This window comes from Euleptes europaea, chromosome 13, assembly GCF_029931775.1.
Source record: "Euleptes europaea isolate rEulEur1 chromosome 13, rEulEur1.hap1, whole genome shotgun sequence".
Classification (NCBI taxonomy): Eukaryota; Metazoa; Chordata; class Lepidosauria; order Squamata; family Sphaerodactylidae; genus Euleptes; species Euleptes europaea.
This window is the reverse complement of record NC_079324.1, coordinates 62,442,622-62,462,245: the sequence shown is the minus strand read 5'-3', so window position 1 is coordinate 62,462,245 and position 19,624 is coordinate 62,442,622. Positions and strand designations below refer to the sequence as shown.

Here is a 19,624-nt window from a genome sequence, read left to right as displayed (position 1 = left end):
CTTCAGTTGTAGAAGTTAAGGTGTGCTTTGTGAAGGACGTTTCTCTACATATCCTTATGCTGCTAGCAAGTGTCTAACGTACTCCATGTCAGATACACATGCGTTGCAGGTGTCCTTTAAGAATTCTTCTGTGGAACTTTGATTGTTACCTAGAAGTAAGATGGGTTATTATGATTGGTTTGTTCGACTGTACTCCCATGTCCCAAATTAGATCCCAAGTCAATACTGTTAAGTGAAAACAACATTGTACAGTGCTGCAGAAGTGATGTAATCCAGACTACATCCTTCCAGATTTACCATCATCTATCTGATGAAAGAAGTTCACATCTATAGCAGAACTCATTGGAGAGAGCCCCAACCTTCAGGATGTAGTCCAGCACCACAGCCACTTGGCTAATGTAGTTATATCAATAAGACTGCTCAGTCCACTGTATAAGCTGCAAGGCGATAGAACAAAGTTCTTCCCCCCACCTTAAACTCTTTAAACCCACTTCAGACTCAAATATGTACCAGAGCACAACCACAAGGACTTCACTGTTTTCTGTACGCAACAAGACACACTTCCCAACAGTTTCCTACAAGACTCAATCCTTTTGTTTTTTTTTAGAACTATGGTGAAAAAAGGCAGCAGGCATTACCTCAGGGTCACCCTGTAGAGGAAGCACAGCATTTAGGATGACAATACTTGGAAGCTCCCTGTTCAAGAGAGTGAGGGGTCCTTGGGATCTCTCCCCCCTGAATCTAATTCAGGCACTGCATGTCTTTGAACCTACAGCCAGAGTCAGGCAAGTGAATCGTGACCTGTATTCCAAGTTTTTCTTCACAACTGAAGGGATGCTATCAGTACAAAACAGATTTCAGGAGGTAGTATTAAATGGAATGAGGACATTGCTAAAGTAATGATAGTCATACTACAATATTATTTTCTGCTGCCTAGAGCACTGTGTACCCAGTGCAGATGTTACTTCTGTTCACAGGACTTCTCCCTTCCTCTACCGCCAGATGTAAAACAAGTGCTCCATTTTATAGTGGGGGATAGGGATGTTGGCAAAACAAGGAAAGAAAGGAGGGTTGAAGATACTCACCGTTTTCACCTCTGTGTATGGGTGCAAGCCATATTCTCCCCCCTCACGACCTTGTCCGGACGCTTTGTAGCCACCAAATGGAGCCTGGCTGCCAAACACGTTGTAACAGTTTACCCTAGGGGGGGAAAAGTTATTTACTTCATTTATACTCCAAATGTGGATGGGGTTTTTAGAAGATTGCTTTCAGTATTTTACTCTGAAAAAGGAAAGTGCCTTTGGCTAAAACGGGAGTTTCTCTCACTGGAAGTAGCACTGGAAAAGCTCAAAGTAGAGACCAAACAACTAGCAGCGAAACCTCTATGTCCTTTGGGATCCCTTCTTGTCGAAACGCTACAATGCACTTATGAAGACTAGCAAACTGCATACAAAGAGTTTATAAAGACTTAAAGAGGAAAGATTCAGCAATTGCATCCACATTCTTGCATTTAGACTCTTACCAGATGGTTCCAGCACGCAAACCCTGGGAAACGTAGTTAACTTTATCAACATCTTTGGTGAAGATTGCTGCTGCCAAGCCATACTTGGTGTCATTTGCTCTGTTGATGACTTCCTCAATGGTTTTGAACTTTAGGATCTGCATGACTGGCCCAAATATCTGTGGACCAAAGGAGCACACATGCCAAGAGGGAGGTTTTTAAAGTGTGTAGATTACGTCCCTTGTAATTCTAGCACTCAGTGACATAAACAGTTATAAATTTTCACTGCAATTTGTCAAGGCATAATTAAAATAGAAGGGTGCTAAAAGAAATGCCACACTCCATGTTTACAGTTTGTGCAATTCTGGAAGCTGACATTCTGCAACACAGCAGAAAGAAAATGAAAGAACATTCTGACCTCCTCTTTAGCAATAATCATGTTGTCTTGGACTTCTCCAAAGATGGTTGGCTGGATGAAGTAACCCTTGTCTGAGGCAGGATTGCCACCACAAAGCAATTTTGCTCCTTCCTTTTTCCCAGTACTGATGTATGCAAGGACCTTCTTATACTGGTTCTCATCAACCTGAAGGGCCATCAAAATTCATTTTGGTGAGTTCAGTTTTTCTCAGAAGACAAGCATTTTACTGCAGCATCATTCACATTTTTGTGTACTCTATGGTTCTCCAGTTCAGGCAAAATTAACAGAAATGCAGATATTTCCTTTTTACTGGTACAGATATAAAGATCTGTCAGTGTTGCTTTTAAATGGACTGTCTTTGGGATGGGTACCAAATTAATACACTGAATCTTCAAACTGATGTCAGTTTCCTGCAAGAGACATTGTATGTCCCATTGTCTCCTGCCATTTTTTTTAATGCATCCACAAAACCGGCACTACATTTCCATACATCAAAACAGCTACACTGACACTAACATGGATTTTAACTTATGAGTGTTCAACTCTTCTAAACTAAGGGCTATTTTTGGACAATGTGCAAAGACCAGGAAGACTTCTTTCTACAAAAATGCCCACAGTTTTTCAATGGAAGACACATGATCAGAGGAAATGGAGTTGGGAATGAGGCTGGACAAAGAAAACTTTGAACCTTTATGCTCTCACCTGAGGTCCTTGCTCTGTCTTGAAGTCAAATGGGTTTCCAACCACTCTGGCTTTGGCTCGCTCCACACTCCTCTCCACGAAATCATGGTATATATCTTCTTGGACATAGGTCCGAGAACCAGCACAGCAGCATTGTCCCTGGTTGAAGAACAAGGCAGAGTGGGCTTGTTCGACAGCCCAGTCCACTGCAAGAGAGAAGAAAGTCACTCTGTAAGATAATCTGGAAATGTAAATCTTTTTAATAGTCGCAAGGAATTACAACCACAATTCCACATCTGCTTCCTAAGAAAACCATTTACAATCTAATCCTGGATCAGGGATACAAGTTTGACAAGTCACATTGGATACGGTCTAAAGTGACATCCTTTTGGAACTGATCATGTCCAAAAGGATATCAGATAGTGAATTATCTCCACACAAGAATTCTGATCCAGCCTTTTCCTAGAAACGTCTGAAGAAAGAATCTTCACCACTTCCCTCAGAAACTTATTTTGTTGCTGATGTTCTTATATTTAGGAAATTATTCCTAATGTTTAAGATTTCCTAATATTTTAGTGTGCATATATATTGCAGCTACTGACAATAGACTACATATATATATATATATATAGAGAGAGAGAGAGAGAGAGAGAGAGAGAGAGAGAGAGAGATCAGCTACTACTGTTTAATGGGTGGTGTAGGTTATTTAGCTCAGGTGAAGAAAAAGAGGAACCAAGCAACAGCACATGACATCCCCCTCCCCCCGCTCCAAAAAGAGAAAAGTTGCATGGAAAGTCAGCAATTTTTTGAAAGCTTTCATCCCACCTTTCCAAGATACATTTAAGGTGACTATAACGTAAGGTGCAACAGTAGCTTCATTAAACATTCCCAATGTGTTTTTCACAACTCTTGCTTACTATTTTTGGGACCAACTACTCTGGAGAGCCACTGTCAGTCTCAGTAGACAATACTGACTTTGATGGACCAAGGGTCTGATTCAGTATAAGGCAGCTTCATGAGTTCACGTGATGTTTTGCAAGTGCTCTGCTTGTGAGACACACCCCTTCTCCAAAGACCGTTTACTGGCTAAAGAAATTCTGAAGAAATTCTGCTAACATTTTAAATTGCTATTGTACCATAACTTCTCCATCATTTATTATTATTGTTGTTGTGACTGAGTGGGCCGGGGCATCTCCTAAGCTGCAGCACCTCTACAACCTATGGCTGTGATTCTCAAGTATACTGAACATAAGCCAAACTAACAAAAATGGAACATTTTTTCCAGAAATCCTCTGCAGCAAGTTTAACTTCTATTTCCTGCTGCCTTATAGACAGGTGGAACAGCAAGAGTAGGAACATCACTGCATTTTAACTTGCAAGGTGCATCTTGATTTTGTGCATCTTGCAGATTGAAGAGCTTCCCCAAGTTGCATGCTTACTGCAAGAGGCTTCCAAAATTGTCTCAAAGTGCAGTAAAACCAATTTGACTCACTGAAGATGTGACCCCCTTCCCAGTTTCCATTGCTACCAACAAGAAAAGGGCCTTACTGTCAGCATCAGACATTATGATATTTGGGCTCTTTCCTCCAAGCTCAAGTGTTACTCTCTTCAGATTACTTTCAGCAGCAGCCTTTTGGATTAGGTGCCCAACCTATGAAAAGATGGAGAAGGATGTTAAATGTACAAAATGAACCTCTCAGGGAACCAGTATTGGGTAGTGCAAAGAGGCAAGGAAGGCCTTATACAAAGCAAATGCCTTGTTAGCTGCCAGATATGTCAAGCCCACTGCAGGACCCAGGACAAGATAGTAAAGAGGACAACATTATATTGTTGGTATCCTTTCTAAGAGTGAAGGTAACACTCCGAGACAGAGTCATTAGCGTTCTCATTTCGGTAATGGCGACCTGAGAAGTAAGGGGCCCAATATAGCTAATGCAACCTGGTTAACCCAGCAATGATCCAATGAAACCTGACAGCCCAGTGTTAAAACAGATTTACCTGGAAGCAAATCAATTACTCTCAATTAACTTTAAGCATGTATATTTAAGATCGCAAGCTAAGTTCAGCACTATTTCAGTCACAAGAATTTAAGAAGTACACCACAGCACTAAAACCATGCTAGAAGTACAGTGAAATTGGATCATTATGGATTACTTGTGTTGTGTAAGCTACCGGTTAGCCCTCCTCCTTTGTTTGCACACTGCAAAGCTGGAATCGATGAAGGATGGCTTACAGTATTGTTTTGAAAGGAATTATACTAATCCCAGTGTCTCTGTAGCAGTTAGAAGCTGCAACTTGTCCTCTGAATCCACCTCTTTTAACATCTACTTTCTTTCTATTGCCTTTATTAAGAACTGTAATGTTTTCATCCTCTTCTAGCAGTTACCTCTTCTCCTTGAGGGTTATTGGTTTGGTTTGGAGAGCCATTAAGCCACACTAAATAGCAGCTATTCACCACAGTATTCTTATTCACCAAAATGCAGTTCAACAGTTGTTGATGTGAAAGCTACTCAGTGCAGGAGGGCTTTCCGAAAAGTTAAAACAGGTGCTCAGACCTTCTCCCAGAAGCCACATTCCAAGCAAAGGTGATGTTAAAGTGTTGCTTAGATCATCTTTCCCAGATAATAATACTTAGCATTTCTGTAGCTCTCTCTAGAGTGCCCCAAGTGCTTTGAAAAATCCTCTTAGCAATTCTTTACAACAGTCCTGTAAGGTTGCTCAGTATTAACTCCCCCCTGAATATGCAGTACAGGGATGGTATGAACAGGAGCTTGCCAGAGGCCATCTAGTAACTTCCCAATTGGTAGCTCAGTCTCCTAGACACTGTGGAACTTGAGCTCTTAGACCTGGAAAAGATCTCAGTTAATCCACTAATTGTCACCCAAAGGTGGCTTACAGTACCGCCATAAGTAGTGTTATGGCCTTCTAAGTCCATTAACTTCAATGGGCTTAGAAGGGTGCCTCTCTGCTTAAGATGTCACTGTTAGCCAAGTTTTTCTGGATTTAGAAAAGACCCTGAAACTGGGGGAGAGGGCAGTGTAGCTTAAATCTTTGGGGACTTGGGTCTACCTGCCCCAGCCCAACCATGAAGCTACTTGCTAGCCACAGGCCAAGTATCCTCTCTCACTGTGAAGCTAATTTGTAGACATAATCAAACACAAAGAGAATTGCAAGGTTCTGGGTACTCTGAAAGATGCTAAAAGCTGATCTAATCCACTGCCTTATGCCAGTGAGGCAATCTGCTGTCACTCAATCCTCCGTCCCAAACCATTTATCATCTGCAAATGAGGCCTAAAAGGAACTGAAGAAGCTTCCTGAAAGTTCTAATCAGAGAAGACTCAATTAGGAAATAATCTTGTTAACTGTCTAGCGTCAAGATAACAGCCTTGACCCCAGGCCAGCAGACACCCTATATTCCAATTCTAAATGGGGAGCCACCCTGACCTGGATGGCCTAGCTGATCTTGTCAGAGCTTGGAAGCTAAGCAGGGTCGGCCCTGGTTAGTACTTGGATGGGACACCAGGAGGTCGTCCAGAGTTGCTATGCAGAGGCAAGCAATGGCAAGCCACCTCTGTTTGTCTCTTACCTTGAAAACCAAACAGGGTCGCCATGTGTCAGCTGTGACTTGACTGCACTTTCCACCACCAAACAGACAGCTAAGCTGCATTTGCATATACCCTTGGCTGTCCTCTTCTTTAATCTCCCCTCCTTCTATAGTTTCCCCCTTTGTTGAAATGAAGGTAAGCTGCTTGAGGGCAGGGACCTTTCCTCAACCCACTGTAATGTTATTCTGAAAGCAGATGGTGCTATATGAATAGGAAAAGAACATCCTTCGTGGCTGTGTCAGTTTCCTATTAAAATCCTGACAACAAATGGTTAAAAGATAATGCAGCCAATCACCCTAAGCTTCAGAAATGTGACAAAAAATGCTGGGCTGTTAGAACATAAGAAAAGCCCTGCTGGATCAGACCAAGGCCCATCAAGTCCAGCAGTCTGTTTCCACATTGACCAACCAGATGCCCCTAGGAAGCCCACAAACAAGAGGACTGCAGCAGCATTGTCCTGCCTGAGTTCCACAACACCTAATATAATACAATTGTGAAGCATTTAAAGCACTTACAGTGCTACATAAATGCAGCAGCAGAAGAGGCCAGGGCAGCTTCATTTTAAAGGAGATTCAACAGGTCTCAGGTGAAGAATCTACTCAAGCTAACAGTTAAAGCAAGCTGGAGGCAGGTACTGGGAAACTGAGCAGCAGGTTAGGCCTGTCCTGCTCCACTGCCTGAAAGCACAGACAGAAGCTCCAGGCTTCAAGGTTACTCACCTCCGTGGAGCCCGTGAATGCCACTTTATCTACATCCATATGGGAAGCGATGGCAGCCCCTGCCGTGTGCCCATAGCCAGGAATAATGTTCACCACACCAGGGGGGAATCCAGCCTGCAAGGTGAATCACAAAGAGATGGTTCTTCCTAACAATTCAGGAAAGGACTGCAAATCAATGATAGGGAACCTGCTTTGCCAGGGGAAGGTCTTGGGGTCAGTCCCCTATATCTCCACTTAGAGGGCAGCTGGGCTGAAAGGGACCTCTCCCAGCCAGAGGCCTTGAAGAATTGTTGCCAGTCAAAGAGGGCAATGCTGGGATAGATTCTGACTCAGGATAGGCATGTTTGGGGCATGGCAGCCTCACAGAAGAGGTGGAGACAAGCAGTTTCTATGTTGGCCCACATGCCCCCAAATCATGGAGGGCAGGTAAAATACAACAGATGGGAGAAGAAAGCAAAGGGCTTCGCTGGAATGTGGACAGATACAAAGGAGTTGTTGTCATTAAAGGGGGTTCCCTGAAATTTGCACTACAACCCCAAAGCAGGTTTAAAACCCTTCCCCACAAATTGTGGCTTCTCTCCAGGAACCTTAGATATTCCTGGTGCAGCTGAAATAGCTTCCCCAGCTTGCTGACTGTATGAGTAGGTGAGTGATGACTGTTAAGGCTATTAATCTGGTATGTAGATAATGTGATCTAGCTTGAGTTGCAGGGGACGGACACAATTAGGAAGAAAGCAGGAGCCCCACAGATTTCTTACCTCTTGGATAAGATTGGCCACATACAAACCAGTCAGAGGGGTTTGCTCAGCCAGCTTCATCACCACCACATTCCCTGTGGCCAATGCAGGCCCGAGCTTCCAGGCTTGCATCAGCAGTGGGAAATTCCACTGCAGGGAAGACACAAAGCAAAGAAGAGAGGAGATTAACATCAGCCAGTGCAGCAGAATCCCTTGACTTCCATTTCCTGTTTCTATGACCAGAGTCAGATTTTTTAGCTTCTTGGGCTGGGGGATTTTTCAACATTAAATCTGCAATGTGATGGGTACTAACAGCATCATGGCTTTGCATTGAACAAGGAAGCCAGCAGGCAAAGAATAGCAAAGATTGGATGCCAACAGCCAAATCTGGATTTTCTTTTCTCCTGCTGGTATAGGATTTGCAAGGCTAAAGGAGATCTGGTATGTGATGTGCTGAAGTCACTTCTTTACCACTTGAGGCTTTCCTTCTTTCAGGATGAGCCCCAAAACTGGGTAGGAAAGACTACTGTTCACCAAGCCTCTTTTTCTGTATGTGGGGTCAAATCACTTTCAGTCCATTCTGTTTACATACACGTGCATACATGCACAAGACCCTCAATGATTTTAACATGGCAACATAGGATTCAAGAATCACTACTGACTTCAGCACACTAATTTATCTGCACGGAAAGACACAGTTCTAGTCTGAATGGCTACGGAAACATATGGACAAATTCTTTGTGTGTTTCAAACACAGCAAACCCATCTCCCAAGGTACGGGATAGCATTACTCACTGGAATGATCTGTCCACAGACCCCAACTGGCTCGTGTCTTGTGTAGGTGAAGAAGTCTCCATCCATGGAAACAGTTTTCCCATGGAATTTGTCTGCCCAACCTGCATAGTACCTGAAGCGAAACAATTTATTGTTTACACAGTGAATCTGAGAGGGGGGAGATCTTCAGGGAAAACTCCATATGTATTCAAAAGTTATTGTAAATATTGCTTCATATTTTTCCTGCTCTACACTTGGATTCCTCATCTGGAGCAGTGCGGAAAGCAGAGGGAGGTTATCAGGTGCTTAGACTGAGCAGCCCACTCTCCTAGACCAGCCTCTGGTTAGTTTCAGTTCCAGCTCCCTGCACCTCTCCTCTTCTCTGCCCCAGTTCTATTCACTGAAAATATGAACTGCATCATGAACGTCATAAGATTGCTATTCACTTGTATAAACAGAAGACGCTGGGAACCAGAGGTGGGGGAGAAGCGCACACAAATTCAAGACATTCCTGGCAAGTACATCAGTTGACACAGTTCCTATTTTCCTGCCTGCGACATTATGTACAGCTTCTGGGCTTCCCCCTGTACCATCTGGCTCACTAGCATCCTGTAAAAGCACCCTTATACATAAATACATGAAGATTAGCCTACAGTAGGTTTTAGCAGCTCAGGTGCTTCCAAGAGAAAAAATAACAAACTCTTGGAGAACCTCCAAGCCTGGTTGACTGAAAGCAATCCATAGTGTGACTTTGGTTCTTGTGGGTTATCCGGGCTGTGTAACCGTGGTCTTGGTATTTTCTTTCCTGACGTTTCGCCAGCAGCTGTGGCAGGCATCTTCAGAGGAGTAACACTGAAGGACAGTGTCTCTCAGTGTCAAGTGTTTAGGAAGAGTAATATATAGTCAGAAAGGGGTTGGGTTGAGCTGAATCATTGTCCTGCAAAAAGTATCAAAGGTAATGTGCTAATGATTGTCCTGTAAGTATCAAGATAATGTGCTAATGAGGGTGTGGTATGTTAATATGGAACCATTGTATCCTGAAGTGATCTGTTAATGTGTGAAATCCAAAGCTAATCTGCATGGCTATTGTTGACTGCAGTCTTTGTTAGGCTTGGCTTCCTATCCTGAAAACCTCCAGACTAACAAAGACTGAAGTCTTCCTACACACTTGACACTGAGAGACACTGTCCTTCAGTGTTACTCCACTGAAGATGCCTGCCACAGCTGCTGGCGAAACGTCAGGAAAGAAAATAGAAAGTGAAAGCCTTCAACAATACATAGTGTCACTATTTGCAAGTCTTTTTCAGATCAAAAGCTGAGCCAGCTGGACCACTGATTAGATCCAATCTATATGGAAAAGGGGCAGGGGAGAATTTAATATAGCGACTTAGGAATCTCATGTATGCACTGTGTGTGGTCCTCTTTCCATGATTCCCCTACAAATATCCAAGCTGGACATTTGTCTGCTGGACAAAGGCTGTCCTCAAGGACAGATACAAATGCCTGAATGCAAGGGACAAATAGGAATGTCCCATTCAAAAGATCCAACTAGAACAAGCATGCACAGTTCTCATTTACTTCAGTGAGTTTTTGGAGAAGAAATTGCTGATGGGTTGAGTACAATAGGTTGGATCCCACAAAGTCTCTTGTTTCAGGGAAGCAATGCAGGAAAGTGCAACCATGAGTGGTACAGATCTACTGGATCCAGACTATTGCCCCAGCTTTTGCCCCACATTCAAAAATCCTCACCTGAGGTGCTTGATGACCATGTCTAAATCCACCAGATAGGCAATAGCATATGGCTTGCCATTGTCCAATGTTTCCAAAGCCTGCGAACAAACAGAAGTTATCAATTCCAAACCCATCCCATCTTGCCTATCCCCTAGTCACATAATCAAGTGTCACATAATCAAGAGATGTCCCAAAAGTATCAGGAAAAGTTGGAATGGTAATCAGATTGGCTGGTCTCACACTGTCAGCTAACTTGCCTATTCTTTGGCTGTGGTCAAACAATCCACACAGCTAAGAATGCTGCTGTGTAGGGGGTAAGCTTACCTTTTTTTACTTCATTTTGGTGACATGAGACTTGAAAGTGGCAGGCAAGATAACGCCACCTTCCAAACAAAATTCCTCCCTGAAGTGGCTCACCTAATTCATGTCTTAGTGACACAATTTTTGAGCTTCAGGCTGCATATCATCAGTGCACAATCTCCTTGAAATTTAGGTTGGTTGTACATTTAGTAGAGGTCCGGATGAGGGCAACTGGGAAAAGTGGGAATTCAGTTCTAGAGCGATGGTTTTCTGTCTTTGAGGAATCTTTCCGACACTGTCTTTTCAGCAGATTCAGGAGAACAGCAGATTCTGGAGCATGTTCTCGGGTACAGAAGAGGGATTTGGGTCAGACTTGTTGTCATTATAGACTAACAATACAACATAGTACGTACTCAACACTTTCTTACAGCAGTATGGGAAAGCTATAATTAAGGTAGCTTTTCCATCACTGATTTACTCATCGAAGTATCCCTGACAATGCTTGGACCAATATTTGACCAGACCTTTTTGACATCGCGGATGGCCAGCCCTGTTAAAAACCCACCCTCCCCCACCCAAGACAAGATAGCAGCGCAAGTCTATACGTACAGCCAGGTAAGCCCGGTCTCTCTCGATCAGGTCAGCGAGACGGTGCAGCAGTCTGCCTCGTTGGGAAGCATCCATCCTTCTCCAAGGAGATCCAAACTTGAAGGCATCTCTGGCTGCCTTGACTGCCTTGTCCACATCTGCCTGGAAAAGGAGTCCAATGAGGACAGGTTAAACAGCAAGTGGTGACTTGGGATGTGACAAGCAGACATGGCAGCCCCAGAGGAGCAAAAACAAGGAGACAGAGGCACACCTAGATTCTCTGCCTCAGGACCTCGGCAGCCATGTGGACTGGCCGGCCAGCCTGTGCTCCCTCCCCCTTTGTCCAGGTTGGCGGTGTCTGGGACCAGCACAAACCGGAAGCACTGATGCACATGGACGTAGGGGATTGGAGGAAGCACACAGATATTTGCCTGGATCATGCTTTTCGGCAGCTCCACAGGTCCACAGTCAAATGGAAATTCAATTTTATTCCTTTTATTTCTTTATTTTCTATGCCGCCTTTCCACCAAATAGGGGTCCCCAAGGCACCAAACATTTCAAAATTAAAACAGCCCTTAAAGTATATATGAAACAATTCAGTTAAAACCTATAAATAAGACTTATTGCCGGGTGAGGGGAGTATGCCAAAATAGAATAATTCAATGGTGACTAGTTCCCAACAAAGGTGGGGTGGAAAATTTTCCAAAACAAAGTTTTCTGGAAATTTTTCCTCCCCACATATATGTAGTTCATCTATATTTGGTGCTGCAAATCCATCATATTAGATCAGCTACATGAAGAATATGAAACATGGATAAACCCCAGGGCTTATACATGGTGTATTTGCCTTCTGTTGTTAACATTATTTAAATTGAAATCATTACATTTTTCCAGAAAATGTTCCTGGTAAACCCACATGACTGGTTCCCAACAGCAACCTCTCTACAAAGATAGCTGTTCAGTGACAATTTCTGCAGCAAGTAGCAACAGGCTTGGGAAAACCCTGTGGCCAGATACTCCAAATGGCTCCTGAACCTTTAGAAGTTCCATAGATGCGGAATTCCCTAGACTGGAAAAATATAACGCTCACTTTCCTGGTTTCCATAAATGAAGCAGGACTACAAAGAAAAACTGGGAGCTGCTCTGGCCCCAACGTTCTGTGGTGTCACATCCTCTTTCTTACAATGGCTGCCCAGCATGTTCCACCTGATAGCATTGTTATAATTTTACTGGACCTGAAAAATTCTGCAGTGAGTGTCTGCTGTCATCACAGTGTGGCAGTTAACAAAAATGTTTGTCCTTAAAGAAGGAGAAGCCCTTCCAGGGTTTCAACCAGGCAACTATGTTTGTGGCCAAATCACCGCCACAAGGAGAAGACTGCTGCGCAAGCAACAAAAAATCCAAGCCACTGAGCTACCACAGGAGAGAACAAAGGGCCAGTTTATAATTGAACAGTTTCCAAGAGTCAGGAAAACACTGCTCCACTTCCTATTTGTTGCACTTTGTCAATGCAACACTAACCTTCATAAAGACATGTGCTTTGTCTTTCCTTTTTTTATTAACATTTTGGTGGACTAGAGCAATTTGTATCACCACAGGGCCTTCTGCATGGCATGCATTTTTTAAAAAAAGAAGAATTCTGTACTTTGGAACTAGCCTGTTCCAAATCTGCGATTGCATTTTCAGTTACCCACATCCCCCCCCCCCCCGATCTTCCTTCTGGAACTTCACTGGCAGTTTCCTCTGGGCCTGAGACTGGTTTAGCAAGTGCTACCTTTTGGCTATAGCCAGCAGCCAGGGCTGGCTCTTGGATTCTGTGCAATTTTTGCTGTATCATTTCTGTTTGCTAATCTAACTATCCAGGTGATAACACTATTATGAAATTGCACTGAACGGAATGGGAATATCTGGTTGTCAGGCAGCAAACCTAGCAACGTTTACATCCAGCATTTCTCTTTGATGGCTGCAGCTGTCTGGCTAATGTTTGTTCTACAGCTTCTGGAGAGGCAGACAAAAGGAGAGGTGAAGGTTGCTATGCTGACAGCAAGTTTCTTTTGGCATGGGGCTGAAATCCGTAGGAGCTAGTAAGCTGTAGGTATTAAAGCTCAAGACAGCTTAAAGACACACATTCTAAGGAGTGTGAGGATCTGGCTTCCCTTCTTTGGAGATGAGGCTGTTATGCTTGATAGGTTCTGTTTGCAGAAGGAGGCATCTTTTGATACTACCTGTGTGAGTAACTTCAACTTACTGTGCAATAATATATGGCTACAAAGAAAATATGGCTACAAAGTGGATGACTCAGTCTTTAGAGTGCATCTTTTATCCATTTCTGTCATCCTTACAATTGTGCAACTCTGTGTTACAGAGGCCAGGATCTGGGAGGTGAGCAGCATGCTTGAGGGATACAACAGGGGTCCCCCGTGGGCACCATGGTGCCTGCAGATGCCCGCCAAGTGTCTTTAGAAAGTGTGCGGGACCAAGTGGTGCTTTTTCCTAGCAAGGCTGCTTACTGGTCAGTGGACATTTGATTACTGGTGCCCGCCAACTCTTTAGGAAGGGGCGGGACCAAGTGGGGCTTTTTCTTAGCAAGGCTGCTGACTGGCTGTGCAAATTTTAAAAACAACAACAACATTGCTTTGGCAGCAGCTGCCACCACAGCACAATGATCTCCACTGTGTAACTGAAGGTAAGCTGTGGCAACTATTTTGTGGCTGGCTCCGCCTCCTGCAGCAGCTATTTTATGGTAGAATTCCAAAGGTGACGGCAGGCTCAGAAAGGTTGGAGACACCTGAGATGCAAGATCCAGCTGATCCTTATTTTGCTTTTGTTGATTTATTTAGGTCAGAGAAATTGTAGCCTCCACGAGTAAGGTTGCTGGAAAACTGCATGCCAAATATTGGGAAGAACAAAGAATACCACCCACTGATCCCTTAAGGAATGGATTAAAAGACTGCAGGACTACCAAATAATATCCAAGATCACACACTAAGTAAAAAAGAAAGGACCTTTGGACCTTTCCTATCAGAACTGACAAATGTTTACCAACTTTTGTAAAAGATATCCAACTCCATGCTTGTGCTGTTGATCACTCTATGCACCCTCTTTTTGGTGACAGCTTCTCTGGCACTTTGGTATTTACCTTATCTCCCTCAGCCACCTGGCAGATGACCTCGCCTGTGGATGGGTTGATGGTTGGGAATGTTTTCTTGCTGACGGAGTCATGCCATTCGTTGTTGATGAAAATCTGCAAAAAAAGAAACCCACCGATAAACTCCTGGGAGCTTTGCCTCTGGAGGGACTGGGAATATGCCAACGAACATCTGGGAATATGTTTCAAGAGTCCCTTAATACAGGATAGCTGTGTGGGAGTGCGAATTAATCGCATGGTCTCCCTGGACCAATCTGAACCTCAAACACACACACATTGTGCTTTTGCTTTTCCCAAACTTGCAAGGTTTTATTTTTGTACCATTTTTCATGTCTGTGCACTGAATTTCTCCTCTTAAGTGTACATAACTTCAAAGTTCTTATTGTATCAACTGCATAAGAGAAAAAGGAACTGAAACAAAATGGCTCACAAATGATAATGTATGAAAACTGGCAGAAACAAAAAAAGGAGCATCTTTGTACATCCCTACAGAATGTGGCCTGCTGTGCAGTCAGCAGGGAAGGCTGTTTGTTGCTTCTGGGTCTTGCAAGATTCCCAGAAGCATCATTGGAGGCAGAATGCAGAGTTAGGCAGACCTTTGATTTGATCCGGCAAGGTTCTTCCTGATGACTGGTGGCCACTGTGTTCTTCTGGAGTGAAGGAGGGGTCATAGCTCAGCATGTGTTTGGCACAATGGCAGTTCCAATTCCCAGTTAAAGAACCACTGGGTTGGATCCTTCTGCTAATGGTGGAAACTTCCTATCACAAGAAGCTTGAAGAGCCTTTTGAGACAGAGGAAGATGCCACCATCAGCAGAACAAATCCATGAGATCCAACCCCTGGGAAACTGGTTTCTGCCTGAGGCCTTGGAAAGATGGAATCGGGCTGGATGGACCAAGAGTCTGTATGAGACAACTAACATGCTTAAGACGCCAGGAACTGCGACAATAGGGAACAGCTACACTATAAGTCATTCCCAGTATTTAAACCTCTTATAAGACTTTAGAAATACGTTAATGTACTCAAGGCTTAGAAAACTATACAATGGTGGGCAGAACACACTGAGAATATTTAGGAGGAACGTGGTGATATTTAGGTGAAATAAGCCCTCTGATCAGGTTTAGGGTACATGGATCTGTTGGCTTTGTATTTGTGCTTCACGTTACGCTCTCAGGTTTTTCATATATCTCATTATGAAGTTGAATGTGCTTCAAATGTTTTACAAACCGAGCAGTAGAAAATGCAGGAAAGTGCTGCCTTGACAGGGTGCAAACACAGATAAAAATGGAAGGAAGGTATTCAGGATTTCTCTGTTGCTACAATCGCCTCTTCCTGAGCACGTCCCATTAAAGAAGAAACACACACAAAAGTTTGCTAGCTTGGCTTGCAGCTCAAGTGTCATAAATTTGCAGCACAGTTCTCATTTGCAGCAAGGATTTTGAAAGCTTGAAGTGGGAGAAGAAAGTCATGCAAAGGAAGAGTTCTCTCACACTGCCTTCAAGCCTTCTTGGCTCCTCCGGAAATAACTAAAATGTGGAACAGGGTCTTTGCTGGACTCGGTGCTCTAGCAACTGTGAGGCCTGATATTATTGGGTCAGTTACACAGCCTTGATCCTGCCTTGGAACTGTTCACTTGGATAGAGCCAGTAGACAGCATGCTTTGTAAGGCAAACATTGGGTCAGACTTTGTTCATGATTAATTTTCCTGCCTTATCAAGCAATGCCGACTAAACCATTGCAAACTGGAAGGGGGAAGACAGAGAGGAGCACTTGATATTTTGCTGTTAAGACTCAGGGCGAAGCCAAAAGAAGTTCTGCGGAGAAGTCCCCCACCAACAGCTGTAGAAGATTTCAAAATCCAAGTCTGTATAGATGGAGTGTTCAGGAAGTTTTGCGAAGGGAAAGAACTCTCCACTTTAGCAGGCTGTTTCTAGCCCCCACCACATATTTAAACCCATTTTTATGGCCTACAGAAGTATCTCTGGACTTACTCATCCAGATTCCTGCTTTGCATACTGGGGAATACTCAGAACCACAACTTCAAGGAGCACCATGAAGTGCCTTGACTCCTTAGCAAGTGTGTGTCTTCGCACAGCCAACATGTAGGAAAGCACAAGGAGGGCAAGAATCCAGCCTAGTCACATCAGATCAACCTTCAGCATATTTCTGAATACAGCTGTGGAGGGATAAATGGGGGTGGGAGGTGCCTACATGCTCTGCTTGTGCTGAAAAGTACTAGATCCGGCTGGCCATTGCTGGAAACAGAATGCTGGACTGTAGGGAAACTGTAAATGATAAGCTTTGGACCCAGATCACTTGCCACTACTACATAAGTGATCTCAGTCCTACAAGTAGGTTAGAAATTGCACTGGAAGGCAATTGTAGGGGTGAACATAGGGGTGAACAGAATGCCTGGAAGGGCAATGTGGCAACCCTACCCATAATCGCTTTGCCCAGACTACAGAGGGGGCCATGCAAGCAGAGGAGTCTTCCCTCTCCAGAGTCCGTTTCCTGAATATCAGGCCAATAACTAGCAACATAGCTGGCCGCTTCTCTCCCTTTCTCCAGGGGTGCATTCATAACCCACCCCAGAATAAAAAGCCATCCTGGCTAGATTTGCTGGATCAGCTAAGCCTGGCCAGGATCCAGGCAGATGTTGCTGCACACCTTTCTCTAAGCAGCAGCAAAGCAGCTTTACAGACCACTTGAGCCACCTGCAGCCTGACCCTTGCATCCCCTTTCTCTACTGCCTTTAAGCCCAACTGACATCAGTTCCCTCTTGGTTGACCCTGGCCATCCCCCCACCCCCTTTGGCTCTCCCTTGTGACAAATTTTAGATTGCAAGCTCCTCAGGGCAGGGACATCCCTTCTCATATGCTGTAAAGCTCCAAAAACATCAACGGCACTCGGCGCTCAACAACAGCACCCAGTATTCCCAGGCGCTCTCCCAAACAAGTATTAACCAGGCCAGACCCTGCCCACCTTCCAAGATCAGGCAGGTACGTCCCTAGCACCTCCACCCACAGCCTACACCTGCCTACAGTTTAGTTTTCTGAAACGTGCCAGGGTACAGATTTGTGTGCATGGGTTGCAGCTGGCCAGCACACACCGCACGTGCATGAAGATACCCTCTCCTTTATTACAATTTCTCATTCCTCCAGGATTCACACATGGGAAGGGGTTGAAAGGAGTTCCGCTTGCTCTCACTCCCTCCCCACAGCTGAGGAAACCCAGCCAGCCTGAGCTGAGATCAGGACAAGCCTTCTGAAGTACCAAGATCTGATTGCCGAGTATGATGGAGCAAAGTCCCCTTGCCAGTTCTCAGAAGACTAACTGCCGTGTTTTAAAGAGGAAGAGAAGTGGATGTTGGTGGCTGGGACCTTGGCGGCTCTCCTCTACAGGGCTGCATTTGTTTTTTTGCTCAGTGCTTGAGGGACCACCCCCCTTGTTAAACACACACACAGGGAAGAGAAGCCAAGATTCCAGTCTACTGGAAACACCATTCTCTGACCTTGGAAGATCATTCCCCTCATCTCTGGTGTGTGTAACTCCCTGCATAGTACTCTGTACCTGCTCAGGGGCATTAATCTAATCTTTGTGCTCAGCGCCTGCTGAACATGCAGATAAAGCTATACTACTTACCCCCCCTGCAAATTTTTATATTGGGTTGGGGCTCTGCTTCCATATTAATGGCAAGGAAAAGCACTCTGCACTTACTCAGAGGCACCTCACACCTGCTCTTCCTTCATTTTACACCAGTAGAAAACACCAATCCTGATTTTAAAAAAGAAGTTATTCTGCTTGCAAATTTCTAGATACAGGACAGAAAAAGAGCTGGTGGGCAGTAAAAAGCAAAAGCACTCTGCACATGTTCAGGGGCGCTTCCAATTTATTTCCCCCCCCCCAAAGACAGACATTTTGCTCTGTTTCCCACCACCACCTCGTTACTTGCGAATACCTAGGGATCCAAAGGAAGAACAGCTGATAAGAGAGGAAGGCCAGGGTGTTCTGCATATGCCTCGGAGCCCTGCAGTTTTGTGCTCTCTCGTTGCATTAACCGGCTCAACTTGCAAAGCAGAAAAAGCTGCGCGATATCGTCTCCCCCGCGCAGGGCCCCGCTCCAGAGAGGGCAGCGCAACGTTTTCCCGGGCTACCGACCAACCACACGTGCAAGCGGAGCCCGGGACAGGAGCGCCTTACCTTCTTGTAGGAAATGTCCGGCCGCGTGTTGGGCTGCGGCACTGTGGCGGCTGCCACGGACAAAGGTTTGCAGCCGAGGATGCGGATCGGGGCCGCCTTGCAGGAGCTCAGCAACGCCGCTTGCAACATCTTCCCTTCGAAAGTGAGTCGGGATCGTCCTGCGGCCACCAGCAGCTCCGCCCAAGCCTTCTCGCCTCTCGCTCCTTCGCTGCCTTCCTTTCGCTGCTCGCCGACTGACCCGGGATCAGCCTTGTCCCTCTGAGCAGCCAATGACAGACGGAGCAAAAGGGGAGGAGGGAAAGAGCGGGGGGGGGGAAGAAGGCCCTCCTGCTAAAGTGAATTAGCGCGGTGCGTCGCCTCTTTGCCCAACCCTCCTTCAGCGCTATTTGGGACCAGGGCCGGATTTAGATGAAGAGAGGCCCCTCCCAATCCCCCCACCCTCACGGCTAGAGGAAGATGGAAGAGTGTTTTAAATTCAGTGAAGCCCAGGATGATGACAGGTGTTTAAAATTCCACAATTCCTCCTCTAAAGGACATAAGAGGTTATTGTTAAATACAGTGGTGATATGTGGGGTGGGGAACATAAATGTTAAAATAAACACTGTGGAAAACTTTTGCAATAACCGAATTTTGTAAACATTTTGTGGAATAAGCAGGAATTTTTAGGGAAATGAAATTGTAAGGTTACTGTTGTATTCTTTTAAAATACATATTAAGAAATAAACTACAATAATCAAATACAATAAGACTGAAAAGGTGTTTTTTTAGCCTTTCTCAAAATCATCCAAAAGTTCATCAAAATTTGTTTGTCTAAGTTTGTCACTTTCAATGCACAGAATGCTCAGTGCAAACAACCTCTCTTGTGCCCCTTAATTCATTTTTAATTCTTTTGAGGCTTGAAAAAGACCTAAGCAGTTAGTAACCATTAAGCTAAGAAACAGCCGCAAGATTGCTTCCGAGTTAGGGAAGGCCATCTGAATTCTTTCCTTGTATGTAATTTGGTAAAGGTCTTTATGAGATAGTGACTGCTCTTCTGTAGACTAATGGCTTTGTCTCACGTATAAGTGAAAGTTCATCAGTGTGTCATGACAGCATGTATAAGAAAGGCCAACTGCTTGAAATTAAATCAAAAGAGTTTCTGTCTAGATAATAGGAAAAAAATTTCTAACAGAGCGGTTCCTCAGTGGAACAGGCTTCCTCAGGAGGTGGTGAACTCTCTTTC

At 44.5% G+C, this 19,624-nt stretch overlaps 1 protein-coding gene across 1 annotated transcript; it reads right to left on the bottom strand.

The window, feature by feature from the left end:
* ALDH2 (aldehyde dehydrogenase 2 family member) lies at positions 1-18,531 on the bottom strand. The gene is made up of 13 exons (XM_056859424.1): positions 18,403-18,531; positions 14,194-14,298; positions 11,076-11,216; positions 10,185-10,264; positions 8,457-8,568; positions 7,683-7,811; positions 6,925-7,038; positions 4,149-4,251; positions 2,622-2,806; positions 1,920-2,084; positions 1,523-1,680; positions 1,086-1,200; positions 1-149 (listed from the first exon to the last, which is right to left on the bottom strand). Exons 1-13 carry the CDS (start codon positions 18,529-18,531, stop codon positions 117-119), a joined length of 1,569 nt encoding a protein of 522 aa, XP_056715402.1. The 3' UTR covers positions 1-116.
* Positions 18,532-19,624: the final 1,093 nt, after the last annotated feature.